Source organism: Mus caroli, unplaced genomic scaffold, assembly GCF_978045245.1.
Source record: "Mus caroli unplaced genomic scaffold, Mus_caroli_1 scaffold_8, whole genome shotgun sequence".
NCBI lineage: Eukaryota > Metazoa > Chordata > Mammalia > Rodentia > Muridae > Mus > Mus caroli.
Genome location: NW_028227263.1, coordinates 142,624,319 through 142,637,897, shown reverse-complemented (window position 1 = coordinate 142,637,897; position 13,579 = coordinate 142,624,319). Strand labels below are relative to the sequence as shown.

General features: G+C 47.7%; 1 protein-coding gene and 1 long non-coding RNA gene across 2 annotated transcripts in view; one reads left to right on the top strand and one right to left on the bottom strand.

Annotated features, from left to right (window-relative positions):
* Positions 1–12,227, top strand: part of Cacng7 (calcium voltage-gated channel auxiliary subunit gamma 7) — a 34,305-nt gene extending 22,078 nt beyond the window's left edge. The window contains exons 5-6 of the mRNA XM_021168377.3: positions 10,218–10,363; positions 10,927–12,227. Of these exons, the coding sequence (XP_021024036.1) occupies positions 10,218–10,363; positions 10,927–11,184 (404 nt within the window). The 3' untranslated portion in view covers positions 11,185–12,227. The remainder of the gene's footprint in view (positions 1–10,217; positions 10,364–10,926) is intronic.
* The window catches only part of LOC110298854 (uncharacterized), a 35,805-nt gene continuing 24,582 nt past the window's right edge, over positions 2,357–13,579 (bottom strand). The window contains exons 3-4 of the long non-coding RNA XR_003837112.2: positions 4,458–4,525; positions 2,357–2,597 (exon numbers count right to left, since the gene is read on the bottom strand). This is a non-coding gene — a long non-coding RNA (uncharacterized LOC110298854). The remainder of the gene's footprint in view (positions 2,598–4,457; positions 4,526–13,579) is intronic.

Sequence of the window (13,579 nt, the reverse complement as noted above, 5' to 3'; positions counted from 1 at the left end):
GGAACTTAGGTCATCAGGTTTAACAACAAGCACTTCTACCCAGCGAGCCTTCTTGCTGGCCCAGTTTTCTCAATCCATTTTCTTACTGTCCCGTTTGTTTCAAGAATATCTTTTCTAGGGTTGGTAAAGTTGCTCGGGGATTGTGCACATGCCTCCTTGAGACTCTGGGTTCAACAGCATGGGGGAAAAAAGACAAAGGCTGGTTTTTAAGTTTTCCCTCAGAGGCAGGATTTGACCTAGCCTCAGGATTTGATTTTGTTAATACGGCTTTCCTTTGGTGTATACTGTAGTGCTCTGCCACTCCTTTCCTGCCCCACTCCAACACTGACTTTTTAAATACAGAAAACATAGTATAAGGAAATCCTATGTGCCCTTCATTTGGTTCTCACAATTGCCAGCATATGGTGGATCTTTTTTTAGTCTAACACTGCCATGTCCCCTTCCCGTACTTCTGCCTTATTTTAAAGCCAGGCACAGACATCAGCAACTTATTTTGTCCTTGTGTATTTTAGTATGTCTCCGAGAGAGAAGTACTCTTGTATTTACACCCTCCATGCTAGCCGCGGTACCACGACAAAGCCCGAATGAACAAAGCCAAGAGAGTTAGCTCAATGTGTCTAATACCTACTACTTACTGCCGCCCCCCCCCCCCCTGCACACACTGGTCTCATAAATGCCTTTTCTCTGTGAGCATGTTGCAAATCAGTATGTAAATTACACATGGGCATTTGGCTGATAGCTCTCCAAAGCCTCCTTTGAGCTCAGACAGCCTCTCTTTTTTCCTTTAAAAAATATTATTACATTTATTTATCTGTGGATGTGGACTGCAGGTGTACACCACAGCACTCGGAAGGGGTCAGAGGAAACCAACCTAAGGGAGTTGGTTTTCTCTGTCCTTCATGTGGGTTTTAGGGATTGGACTCAGATCCAGGCTTGGAGCAAGCACTTTCACCTCAAGAGCCACCTCACCACCTTCTTTTCCTCCCTTCTCTTTTCCTCCTTCCCTCCTCCCCTTCTTTCCTGTCATTTGTGGGATTTGGGGGGGGCATGGCAATGTGTGGTGTAGAATCCTCCTGTTCTGTGGTTTTCTCAAGACATCAATGCTGTGGGTGAAGCCATCCACCCATCTTTGTAAACTAGGTTTTGGAAGAAGCTTGGGAAATCTGAGTTTAATTTCTTGTTGTTTTGTCAAGAGCTCCACTACCTAAAGTTGGGTGCGCTTGGCACGCATCTGTAATCTCAGCATTTCAGAGATAGACAAAAGGATCAGAACTCAAGGTCATCATTGGCTTCACTGACAGTTCAAGGCCAGGCTGGGTTCTATGATAGATGGGGCTATTAATGTTCTATCAGAAGATGCAGCAAGTCTGGTGTCTGGCTCTCTCCCTCTCTCCCTCTCCCTCTCCCTCTCCCTCTCCCTCTCCCTCTCCCTCTCCCTCTCCCTCTCCCTCTCCCTCTCCCTCTCCCTCTCCCTCTCCCTCTCCCTCTCCCTCTCCCTCTCCCTCTCCCTCTCCTTCTCTTTCTCTCCCTCTCCCTCTCCTTCTCTTTCTCTCCCTCTCTCTTTCAGCTGCAAGGATTAATCTCTTTAATCTCTGATCCCTGCACCACATTCTGAATACTTCAGGGCAGGGTTTCTGTAGAATATCCCCCACCCTGCATATATCATTTTCCTTGCTTTGCATGTTTGTCTTTCCTGTCTCTTCTGTAATCTGGGAGTTATGCCTGGACTTAGGACTTGAATGGCATTTGGGTTACACACGATTGGCAAAAGAAGGAAAGATGTGCAGCTATGAGCTTTGTGGTCCTTCTCTTTGGGAAGCAGTTGTATCTCCTCAGATAGTGTTTGCACTCTCTTCTCTTGGTCAGATGTTAACAAATGTCTATTCGCTCAAGATAGGATGGCACCGAAGGACCAAAGTAATGACTACCCTAAATTCTAGCTTAGGGAACTTGTGGGTTTCTTGAGCTTATTTTCAGGAGGGTGGGTGAGGGGTTACGTTAAAGAGGATGCTTCCTATTGGAATGTGGCTGAGGAGTTACCTCTAGAAGTGTGGGTAACCCCCAAAGCAGATGTACTGAAAGTCCTCATCGCAGCATGTGTTACAACTTCCCATAGCTGCGTAAAGGAAGCTTCAGCCACCTCCACCTCCGCACACTACCTAGCATCTTCTAAGACCTTACGCAACCAGAGCAGGGCATACAGCTGTCAGGGAGGGGCCCGAGGGAGTAGCTGCAACCTCAGTGGAGGTCAGAAGCCAACTTGCTTGAGTCAGTTCTCTGCTTCCACTGTGTGGGTTTTGAGGATTGAACTCAAGTCATCAGGCTTGGTCGCAGGCCTGCGAAGCCGTGTCTGCAGCCCATTATTAACTTTATTTTTAAGATTTTAGAGTTTTAGAGGAGTCTCATTCTGTAGTCCAAGATGTCTTCCAACTCACAGGAATTTGCCTGCTTCAGCCTTTTATGAGCCACCACACTCCAGTACTTCTTCCTTTTGTTGCTTCTTGCACAGGGCTTGCCTGCAGGTTGCCATGGCACCACTCTTTCAGTACACTCTCCCTTCAGCTCAGCATCCTTCTTCTTGTGTAGCCGCCCATCATCTGCAAAACTCAAGAAAGGAAGGCCAGAAGAGGCCTTCTGAATGGATATAGGTCCCCCACCATCCCCTACCCTCGAGACAGGGTTTCTCTGTGTAACAACAGTCATGGCTGCCCTGGAACTCACTTTGTAGACTAGGCTAGCCTCCAACTCCTTGCTCCTGCCTCCCAAGTGCTGGGATTAAAGGCATGCGCCCGCCACCACTGCCCAGTGACTGTGGATCCTTGACTCTGAATTTTAACTTTGGGTTTTCTGTTTGTTTTCCATTTTTGTTTTTGTTTTGTTTTCAAGACAAGGGTTTCTCAGTGTAGCCCTGGCTGTCCTGGAACTCACTCTGTACACCTGGCTGGTCTCGAACTCAGAGCCACCTATGTCTGCCTCCTAAGTACTTGGGTTAAAGGAGTTTGCCATCACTGCCCAGCTTTGTTATCACCTCTAGTTTCCTTCTCCCACTTACTGATCTCCTTCTTCCTAGCTAATTAATTCCCTTTCTATTTTCCTATTTATTTTTTTTAACTTTAATTCCATCATTTAGGGGGCAGAAGCTTTCTATTTTCATGTTTAATTTTTTTTTTATTATTACATGTGTGCACATATGTAGATGTCATAGGACCACTCCCAGCACCCAGTTCTCCTTCAGTTACATGGGAGCTTGGACTCGAACTGAGGTTATCAGGTTTGGCGACAATCTCTTTTCACTGGTGAGCCATCCTGTCAGTCCGTGGTTTTTGTTTTGTTGCATTTATCTATCTACCTACCTGTTTATTCATTTATTTATTGTGACCCTCTGTATTTTATCAGTGTTTTTACGACATGTAGAGGGATGATTTACCAGAGCGTGGGCTCCCCTCCAGTGATTACACCACTGAAGAAAATGTTTCCCCCTCTTCCTGCCCTAGCAACCATTACCTGCTTGTAATCCTCGGGCCCGGGCAGGTCCTCGATCCCCAGTCTCCACCACCTGCAGGCATCTATTCCTGTTTCTCTTTCCTAACTAGACTGCCCATGTTTGCTGTGGCTTCAGACCTTTCTCTTTAGCAGACACAAACTTGTCCTCACCGGACCAGTTCTTAGAAGCCTGGAGGAGCAGGCCAAAGTATTTGAGAACCTTCTATGCACCCAAGAAATCTGCTCAAGAATGCACATGAGGATAAAGTTTGCTGCCTCTGTTTTGTTGGTGGTGGTGTTTTTTTGGTTTCTTGTTTTGTTTTTGTTTGTTTGTGCAGCATAAATGTTTAGGGAGGAGGTGTCAGTCTTTCTTGGCCACAGCCCTCTTCACGGCCACCAGCACGTTGCTCAGCTTCAGTCACCTACTCTCGGGGCAGATGCGCATGCCCACCCTCTCCTAGATGAGCTTGCACACTTGTCCTTGGACACTCTGAGCAAGCGGCTCCATGGCCCCACGGCTTGTAGCACGTAGCCGAGCATCTCCTGGATCATCTGGTGTGCTCGGTGAGACTGTGCCTCGCTTACTGACATTCGTCGACACCTTGTGGCCTTTGTTGAAGGCCATGGGGCAGCACAGAGCTGTGGCTGCTGCTTTCATGGTGGCCAGTGCAGGAAGGATGGCTCCACCCAGAACCCTGGGGTATCTCACCTCTGCTTCTCAGGGTCTGTTTACCTGGGTTTCATTAACTTCCAGAGTGGCCTGGTGCCCTCGCACAGCACAGCCACATCTCTATGGAGCTCCGAGTACGCCAGTGACTATCTCTTCATCCTTTATAAAGTTCTATCACTTTTCTTTTACTCTTTCATGTTGACATTTTTATTGTAGAGGGCAGCCCCACAATATTCATCCCAGCGGATTCAGGTCACACATTTTCAGTGGGAACACCATAGGAAGGAAGTAACGACTTACTCACCCTCTGACACCTGGCGCTGAGAGCCTGTCTGCTGGGTACCAGTGATCATAGCTGACTCAGAGTGGTACCTGATGGGTCAAGAAATCACAGTAAAGGATGTGTCTTTTCTTTGCTTGTTTGGAGACAGGGTTTAATGTATCCCGACCAGGGCTCAAATTCACTACGTAGTTAACGATGGCCTTGATCTGATCCTGCCTCTCTCACAGGGTAGTGCTAGCATGACAGATCTGCACCACCATTGCCTGGTTAACATGGTGCTAGGATCAGAAACAAGACTTTTGTGTATTCTGGGCAATCACCACCTTCCTAGCTGCGGAAGATGCTTTCAATCTTTCAGTAATAAGTAGCTATTCAATGAGTAGATTCTGTTATCCTTTAATTTAATATCTGTGGGTGATTTTTAAAATATAGTTATTTTATTTTTAATTATGCTTATCTCTGTGTGTGGTTATGTGTACAGGAATGAGTACAGGTGGCCTTAGAAGTCAGAAGTGTTAGATCCCTTTAGACCTGTAGTTACAGACGTTGAAGGCTGCCATGTGGGTGTTGGGAATCAAACAAGAGTCTTTTGAAAGAGCATCCAGTGCTCTTGCTCCAGCCGTTGCTGATACTTACACCTGCTGTTACAACTGGCATTGTCCAATGTGTTATCTTGTAACTACCTTTCCATATACATGTGTAGATGATATGTTACTGAAACCAACTTTTTCTCCTATTCCTTTCATTTTCTTTTTTTTTTTTTTTTTTTTTTTTTTTGGTTTTTCGAGACAGGGTTTCTCTGTGTTCTCTGTGTAGCCCTGGCTGTCCTGGCACTCACTTTGTAGACCAGGCTGGCCTCGAACTCAGAAATCCGCCTGCCTCTGCCTCCCGAGTGCTGGGACTAAAGGCGTGCGCCACCACGCCCGGCTACCTTTCATTTTCTTTATTCATTGTCTAGTATTACTAATTATTATATATGTGTTTGCATGAATGCAAGCTTGCTTTTGTCACTGAGTGTGGAGGTCAGACAACACCTTTCAGAAATCGTGTCTCTCTCTGCATCATGGGTCTGAGGATTGGACTTAGGTCATCAGGCTTGTGTGGCACTTTGACTCAATGAGCCATTTTATTTACCCAATTAAAAATGTACAGATCTGTTGCTGCAATGTGGCTCAGTTTGTAGAGTGCTTGTCTGGCATTGAAGAGCATGGTTTCCTTCCCAGAAATGCATAAGGCAGGCATGGCAGTGCACGCTTGTCACCCCAGGAAGTGGAGGCAGGAGAATTAGTGAAGTTAAGGTCATATTTAGCTACATAGCAAGTTCTACCCAGTCTGGACTAGGTGGAGACCATATTTCAAATAAGAAAATAATCTGTATAGAATTTGGGTTATAAGCCAGGCGTGGTGGCACATGCCTTTAATCCCAGCACTTGGGAGGCAGAGGCAGGTGGATTTCTGAGTTTGAGGCCAGTCTGGTCTACAAAGTGAGTTCCAGGACAGCCAGGGCTACACAGAGAACTGGAGCTAGCTCTGTAGACCAGGCTGGCCTCGAACTCAGAGATATGCCTGCCTCTGACTCCCAATTTCTGGGATTAAAGGCGTGCGCCACTACCTCCTGGGTGTAATTTCTTATTTTTGGACAAAATGACACGTTACTGTCCTTGGCTTGTGCCCTTGGCTCTGGAGAGAATTGCTTCCCTTGGGGACCGAGTTCAGAAAGAAGCTGAAGCAGGTGTGGTGGCAGGCTTATGGGATCTGCACTCTGGAGTTGGAGGCAGGGGATCAACAGCTTGAAGTCAGGCTGTGGGGCATAGCAAGGAAGAGCCAGCCTATCCTTTAACAACAACAACAACAAAAGAGGGAAAGAAGGAGGGAAGAGAATGAAAGTTACCGGGATTGTTCGCCACTCTAGTTTTTATTTATTTATTGTTGCTATTTGTTTGCTTGCTTTGGCTTGCTTTGCTGTTGAGACAGTTTGCTGTGTAGCTTCGGCTGCTCTCCAGGCCCCCGCCACCCCCCCATTCAGCAAGCTTTCTGCCATCACACCTGGCTTTGGGTTTATTCCTTGAATGTATAAAATACTAACATAATTCCAGGGATGAAAATCCTGCAAATGTGTGTACTTCTCCTCAGCTCCTTGTTCTCCCTCCTCCCTGGTGCAATCAGCCTCTCTTGTTTGTCAGCTTCCCTCCTCAGGCTTAGTTTTGCAAAAACAAGCAGATGCGCATGGGCTGGGTTGGGTTTTTTTCCCCCATTCAACACCGAGGATTGAATTTAGGGCCTCACACATGCTAGACAAGTCTCCTCCACTTCCACATTGCCTGCCCCTTACTGGGGGATTCTAGGCAAGCAACCTACCACTAAGCCACACCCTTAGCCCTCTTTTTTTGTTGTTGTTGTTTTTTGTTTTCCCCTTTGTTATTTTGACAAAGGTTTTATTAGGTTGCTCAAGTTGGCTTTGAACTCAATGGATCAGGCTAGCCATGAACATTTAAAAAAAGATTCATTTCTTTTCTTTATATACACTGTTGCTGTCTTCAGACACTCCTGAAGAGGGGATCCCAGAAGAGGGGATAGGTTCCCATTACAGATGGTTGTCAGCCACCATGTGGTTGCTGGGAATTGAATTCAGGACTTCTGGAAGAGTAGTTCGTGCTCTTAGCCATCTCTCCAGCTCCTAGCCATGAACTTTTATATGTGGGTCCTGTGTAAGAGCAGTAAGTGCTATTGAACACTGAGCCATCTCTTCAGCCCTTCTACTGTATTTTTTTTTTTTTTTTGGTTTTTCGAGACAGGGTTTCTCTGTGTAGCCCTGGCTGTCCTGGCACTCACTTTGTAGACCAGGCTGGCCTCGAACTCAGAAATCCGCCTGCCTCTGCCTCCCGAGTGCTGGGACTAAAGGCGTGCGCCACCACGCCTGGCTGTATTCTTTAAAAAAATTTTTTTTTTAATTTATTAATCATTCCATTCCTTTGTATCTCACATAATATCCCACTTCCTGGTTACTCCTCTACCAACCTTTCCCCCATCCCCTTTGCCTGTATGAGGGTGCTTCCTCACCCACCCATCCTCTCCCACCCCCTCCTGTATTCTTTTATTTTGGTTTTTTTTCCAAGGCAGAGTTTCTCTGTGTAGCCCTGGCTGTCCTGGAACTCACTCTTTAGACCAGGTTGGCCTTGAACTCAGAAATCCACCTGCCTCTGCCTCCTGAGTGCTGGGATTAAAGGCATGGGCCACTACGCCCGGCTTGAACTTATTTTTTTTTTAAGATTTATTTATTATTATATGTAAGTACAGTATAGCTGTCTCCAGGCACTCCAGAAGAGGGCATCAGATCTCATTACGGACAGTTGTAAGCTACCATGTGGTTGCTGGGATTTGAACTCGGGACCTGTGGAAGAGCAGTCAATGCTCTTAACTGCTGAGCCATCTCTCCAGCCCTGACCTTGAACTTCTGATCCTTCTGCCTCCACTCCCCTAATGCAGGGGTTACAGCTATGCAAGACTGTATGTGCTTATATGTAATGTTAGGATTTGAACTCAGGGTTTCACACATGCTTAGGCAGGCCCTTTATCCTTGAACTATACCCAACACTTTCTCCTCTTCCTCCTCAGCTTTCTTTTTCTTTTGTTCTTCTTCTTCACCCAACCCTTTTTCTTCCTCTTTTTCTTTCTCTTCCTCCTTGTTTTCTTCTTGTTCCTCTTCCCCATCCCTTCCCTCTCTCCTTCTTTTCCTCCTCTTCCCTCTCTCCTTCTTCCTCCTCTTCATCTTCTTCTTCTTCTTTTTTTTTTTGAGACAGGGTTTCTCTGTGTAGCCCTGGCTGTCCTGGAACTCACTCTGTAGACCAGACTGGCCTAAACTCAGTCACCTCCTCAGTGCTGAGACTTACCATATTTTTCAATAATGATCTTTATCCTTATACACACACATATGTGTGTGTATATATATATATGTATATATACACATATATACATATAGATACATATATATGTATATGTATGCATACATATATACACACACACACCAAGAAAGAAAGGAAAGAAAGGCTTCGTTTGTGCATATGTAGTATTTACATCCTTGGAGAGATATTATTAGGATTATTTTAAAAGATGAATTCACTTGTAGTTTTGTTTTGTGTTGGTTTTTGGTTTTTGGAGACAGGGTTTCTCTGTACAGCCCTGGCTGTCCTGGAGCTCACTCTGTAGACCAGGCTGACCTCAAACTCAGAAATCCGCCTGCCTCTGCCTCCCAAGTGCTGGGATTACAGGCTTGAGCCAGCACTGCCTGGCCCACTTGTAGTTTTGTTGTTGGTTTGTTTTTTCTGCATGTATGTCTGTGCACCATGTGTGTGCAGTGTCTGTAGAGGACATTTATTTATTGAGGGATATGTGCAAGTGCCGTATTGCTCATTTAGAAGTCAAAGGACAACTTGTGGGAATCAGGTCTCTTTATCATTTATTTCTTGGGGTCAAACTCAGGTCTTCAGGGTCGTCAGCAAGCACTTTTACCCACTGAGCCATTTCATAGGCATGAAACTCACAGACTTTAAACATTTGGGGTATGTTTCACATAAAACACAACTCACATATTACCATGACTTTTATCTCCTTGGCTTATTTTACCAGATCTGTAGGACAGGAGTTATAGACAGTGGTGAGCTGCCACTGTGGTGCAGAGATTTAAACCCAGATCCTCTGGAAGAGCAGCCAGTGTTCTTAACCATTGTGCCATCTCACCAGCCACCAGCTCTCCTAAGAACACTTATGCTTTGTGCATGTGCATATACACATTCGTGTGTGTGTGTGTGAGTTGATACATGGAATTGCTTTCCACCTTATATGGCCCTTCAAAAAGATGCCCCTTCCCTGGATCTCATCCTCTTGGATGATGATGTATTTCTTTGATCTTCTTGTTCTTCTTACCTCAGATGGCTTTGTGCCTCTTCTGGACCGCATAATGTTCAGTGAGATGAGCTTTGTAGCACATGTCAATATGCACAGAATGGGTGGTCACTATCCTGCCCTTCACCTTTCAGGTGCACTGAGATCTCAGATAGCAGGCGTGCGGTGGGGTGAGGGCAGCTGGTGGATTCATTTCTGGGTTCTCTGCACCCAACCAAGGCCCAGAACAGGAGGTCATTCAAAACCCAGAAGTGAAGCCCAACCTTGTCATGACAGCTACTTGGGAGGCTGAGACAGGAGGTTCAAAAGTTCCAGGCCTGTCTGGGCAAGTTAGTTACTGAGACCCTGATCCAAAATAAAAATCAAAAAGAGGGCTGGGGATATAGCTCAGTGGTAGAGCTCCTGCCTAGAATTTACCAGTTAGGGACCAAGGCCCAGTGATAGAACTCTTACCTAGATTCCACCACTGTGGATGCATAGCTCAGGTGCAGAATTCCTTCACAGAATTCACCAGTGAGAGGCTGGTGGCATGGCTCAGTGGTAGAGTTTTTTCCTAGGATTCACCACTGGTCGAATTCTTCCCTTGATTCCACCAGTAAGGGGCTAGGCTTGTGACTCAGCAAGAGTGCTTACCTAGAGTCCTCTACTGAGAGTCTGTGTGTGTGTGTGTGTGGGGGGGGGGGAGGTTTCAGTAATTGAGCATCTGCCTAGGATTCCCTAGTGAGGGGCTATGGGCATTGTTCAGACATAGAACACTTGCACAGCATTTTGGGGAGAATAGGCTAAGGCTAGTCCTAGATATAAGGCAGAGGGGAGAGGGAAGCTCTGAGCGGTTGGAAGTGCTCCCTTCTTAGGGTCCTGGCATCCTTCTTCCCTCAGGCCTCTCCTTGGTGGTGGGCTTGGTCCTATACATCTCCAGCATCAACGACGAGGTCATGAACAGGCCCAGCAGCTCTGAGCAGTACTTTCACTATCGCTACGGGTGGTCCTTTGCCTTTGCTGCTTCCTCTTTTCTTCTCAAAGAGGTGATGTATTGCGCCCAGACTGCCAATCTGCCAATCTGAGGATGGCGGTGGGGCGGGATCGGAGTCGGGGGATGGGTGGTGGTGCTGGTGTTAGGGGTATTCCAGCCCGTGGGAGTCTGGAGCAGATGGAGAGCTGAAGATAGTGCCTTTGGATTTGAGGAGAGAAAAATCCTCAAGTTTGGGACTCCTAGGTCCTGGGGAAAGACTCCCCTAACAGAGGACGGTCTGATTCTTGTGCCCAGGAAGAAAAGAATGCTGTGGGTTATGAGGAAGGGTCTCGGAGAGGAAAGAGCTGGGGGACCCATCTCTCTGCTTTAAAGCTGGGAGTGTTTGGCTGTGTGATTCCTGGGTCCAGGAAGAAGAGGAGACTGGATGGGGAGAGGTCCCTGAACGATGAAGGGAGATGGGTTAGACTTTGATTTCTAATCCGTGGGTCCTGGAGGAAATGAGGGCTGGGCCTCTTGGGTTTTGCTGAGGTCTTGGGATGATATGCAGCTGTGATTCCTGGGCTCTCATAGAAAAGGCAGTGCTGCCTCTGGGATTCTGACTGTGCCTTGCCACAGGGGGCCGGAGTCATGTCCGTGTACTTGTTCACCAAGCGCTACGCGGAGGAAGAGATGTATCGCCCGCACCCGGCCTTCTACCGACCGCGTCTCAGCGACTGCTCTGACTACTCCGGCCAGTTTCTGCAGCCCGAGGCGTGGCGTCGAGGCCGCAGTCCTTCCGACATCTCTAGCGACGTCTCCATTCAGATGACGCAAAATTACCCCCCGGCCATCAAGTACCCGGACCACCTCCACATCTCCACTTCGCCGTGCTGAGGCTGGAGCCCCTCCCTTTCCTCTTTCTCCCTCCCCTCTCCCGCGCCTCACCCATGAAGCCCCAATTCCTTAAGGAACTCTAGGCTGAAGGATGCTGTGCCATCTCCAAGTTCCTACCCATCACCCTCATTTCAACAGCTCCACCCTTTTTCCAATCTCTCCTATTTGATTCATTATACTTCCAAATTATTCCTTCCTCACCTCGCCCCCGTGAGCCCGCCCCCTTTCCCTTAGGTCCCTCCCCACCGGTTAATTCCAACCGAGTTTACTATCTTCTGGTGGTATCTTGCACCTAGCTCCCCCAACTCCGCCAGACTCCCGCTTCCGGTAGTGCTGGGCTGGAGAGTGGGTGTAGCAGCCACTGGAATGCCCTGGAACTCCCCCTCCATTCTCTCTTTGCACACCACCAGGTACCCTGCAGGTCGCTGGTGGCGGCGGGTGGGGGGGGATAAGCTTGTTCTGCCTACAGGGATATGACTATGACTGACCATGACCTTTATGTTGCCTCCCGGTACTCCATTTTTCTCTCTTTTCTCCTCTGGAAGGTGACCTTCTGTCTTTCTTTTAATATATTCTTCTTCTTCCTCCCCCCACTTCCTCCTCCTCCTCTGCCTTTCCCTCTCCCACCTGCTCTTCCCATTTATCTTTTCCTCCCTCCACCTGCTCACCCGAAGCCCCTAGGTGCATCCAGCCTCTCACACCAAACAAGGATGGGACCCCAGGGTGGAGGGAGGTTCCCTCATGCTATCTCCACACCTGTGCCCGCCTCTTCCCCCTCGAGGTTCCTTCGGGGGAGGGAGGGGCAGTAGCGGGGGTTAACACCCCCCAAAACCTCTGTCTTCCATTTTCTGGTACTCCCTCTCATCCATGTCCCTCTTCCCACCTCAAATCCCCAAATTCTGGCCTCTTTCAAGGGCCCGTTCTCCCCCTTGGACAGATTGGGGGGGGAGCGGGGGAGGTCGCCAGAAAACCGCCCATCCCACTCCCTTTATTAGGGGAGGAGGGCGAGGTAGCACAGTGTTAACACACACGGAACCAGAACGGCCCCGGGGTGGGGGGAGGGGGCAGGGGAGGGACGGGGGCTTTTAGTTTGCATCTTAGGTGGGAGGGGGGAGGGAGAACAGCAGCAGTTATAACCTGTCTTTACGCAGCGATTTTTAATGAGTCTGGGGGAGGGGGGAGGGAAGCAATAAGGGTGGGGAACCGGTGGGGTGGTGGGCCTGGCTCTGTTATTTACCGTGTATCATATGTAAATATCAATAAACTTTATTTCAAACACGTCTGCGTCTCACCAAAGGGAGGGGATTGGAAGAAAGGAGCTTATGGTATTGGTTTCTCTTAAGGGTAACGTACTGTTATTCTGACTAGTTCTTGCCAGTTGTAATAGCACATACCTTTAATCCTAGTCCTAAGGAAGCAGAGGCAGACAGAACTGTGAGTTCTAGAACAGCGAGGACTACATTGTGATACCTATGTCTTCAAAAACCGTACACCACATGACCAGGTTTGTAATTCCAGACTTGGGAGACAGAGGCTTGGGATTGCTGCAAGTTCTAGGCTATCTTTACTACATAGAAGGAGAGAACCCACTGCTGCTGTCATCTGGCCACACACATGAACACACACACAGCGGCACAGGATGCTTGGGAACCCTTCCCTTCCTCCTCAGCGTCATAACCAAGTTAAAAATAAGCTGCCTGCAGTGGCAATGCTCAGCACTCAGGAGGCAGAGAAAGGCAGGCAGAGCTCGGAGTTCCAGGACAGCCAGGGCTACACAGAGAAACTGTCTCAAAAAAAAAAAAAAAAAAAAAAAACCAAAAAAACAAACAAAAAAAAAACCAAGAAACCTAGCCAAGCAAACAAAAACTAAGGAAGGACGAGGGGAGTGTAGCTAGGCTGCTTGAGTGATTCCTACCAAGCATGCCCAAGTCTCTCAGTACCAGGCATGGTGATGTTCAAAAGTGGAAGCACAAGGACCAGGAGTTTAAGGTCATCATTGGCTATGAAGAGAGTTTGAGGGCTCTCTGAAAGAGGAGGGGGGTTTGCAAAATTAAGTTATTTAGGTTATATTTAGGGGTTTTGTTGTTGTTGTTATTTGGTTTTGGTTTTTTTCCAGACAGGGTTTCTTTGTGTAGCCCTGGCTGTCCTGGAACTCACTCTGTAGACCAGGCTGGCCTCAAACTCAGAAATCCGCCTGCCTCTGCCTCCTGAGGGCTGGGATTAAAGGCGAGCGCCACCACGCCTGGCAGATTTAGGTTACTTAATTTAAGCATCACATTCTAATTCAGTCCCTGTGTGAGGACAAGAAATGACAAGGTTAAGGTCAATACAAAACAACCCAGGTCTCTTGCTATCCCTCTGACTGTGGACTGCACGGTGACACGTCTGGAGCTGG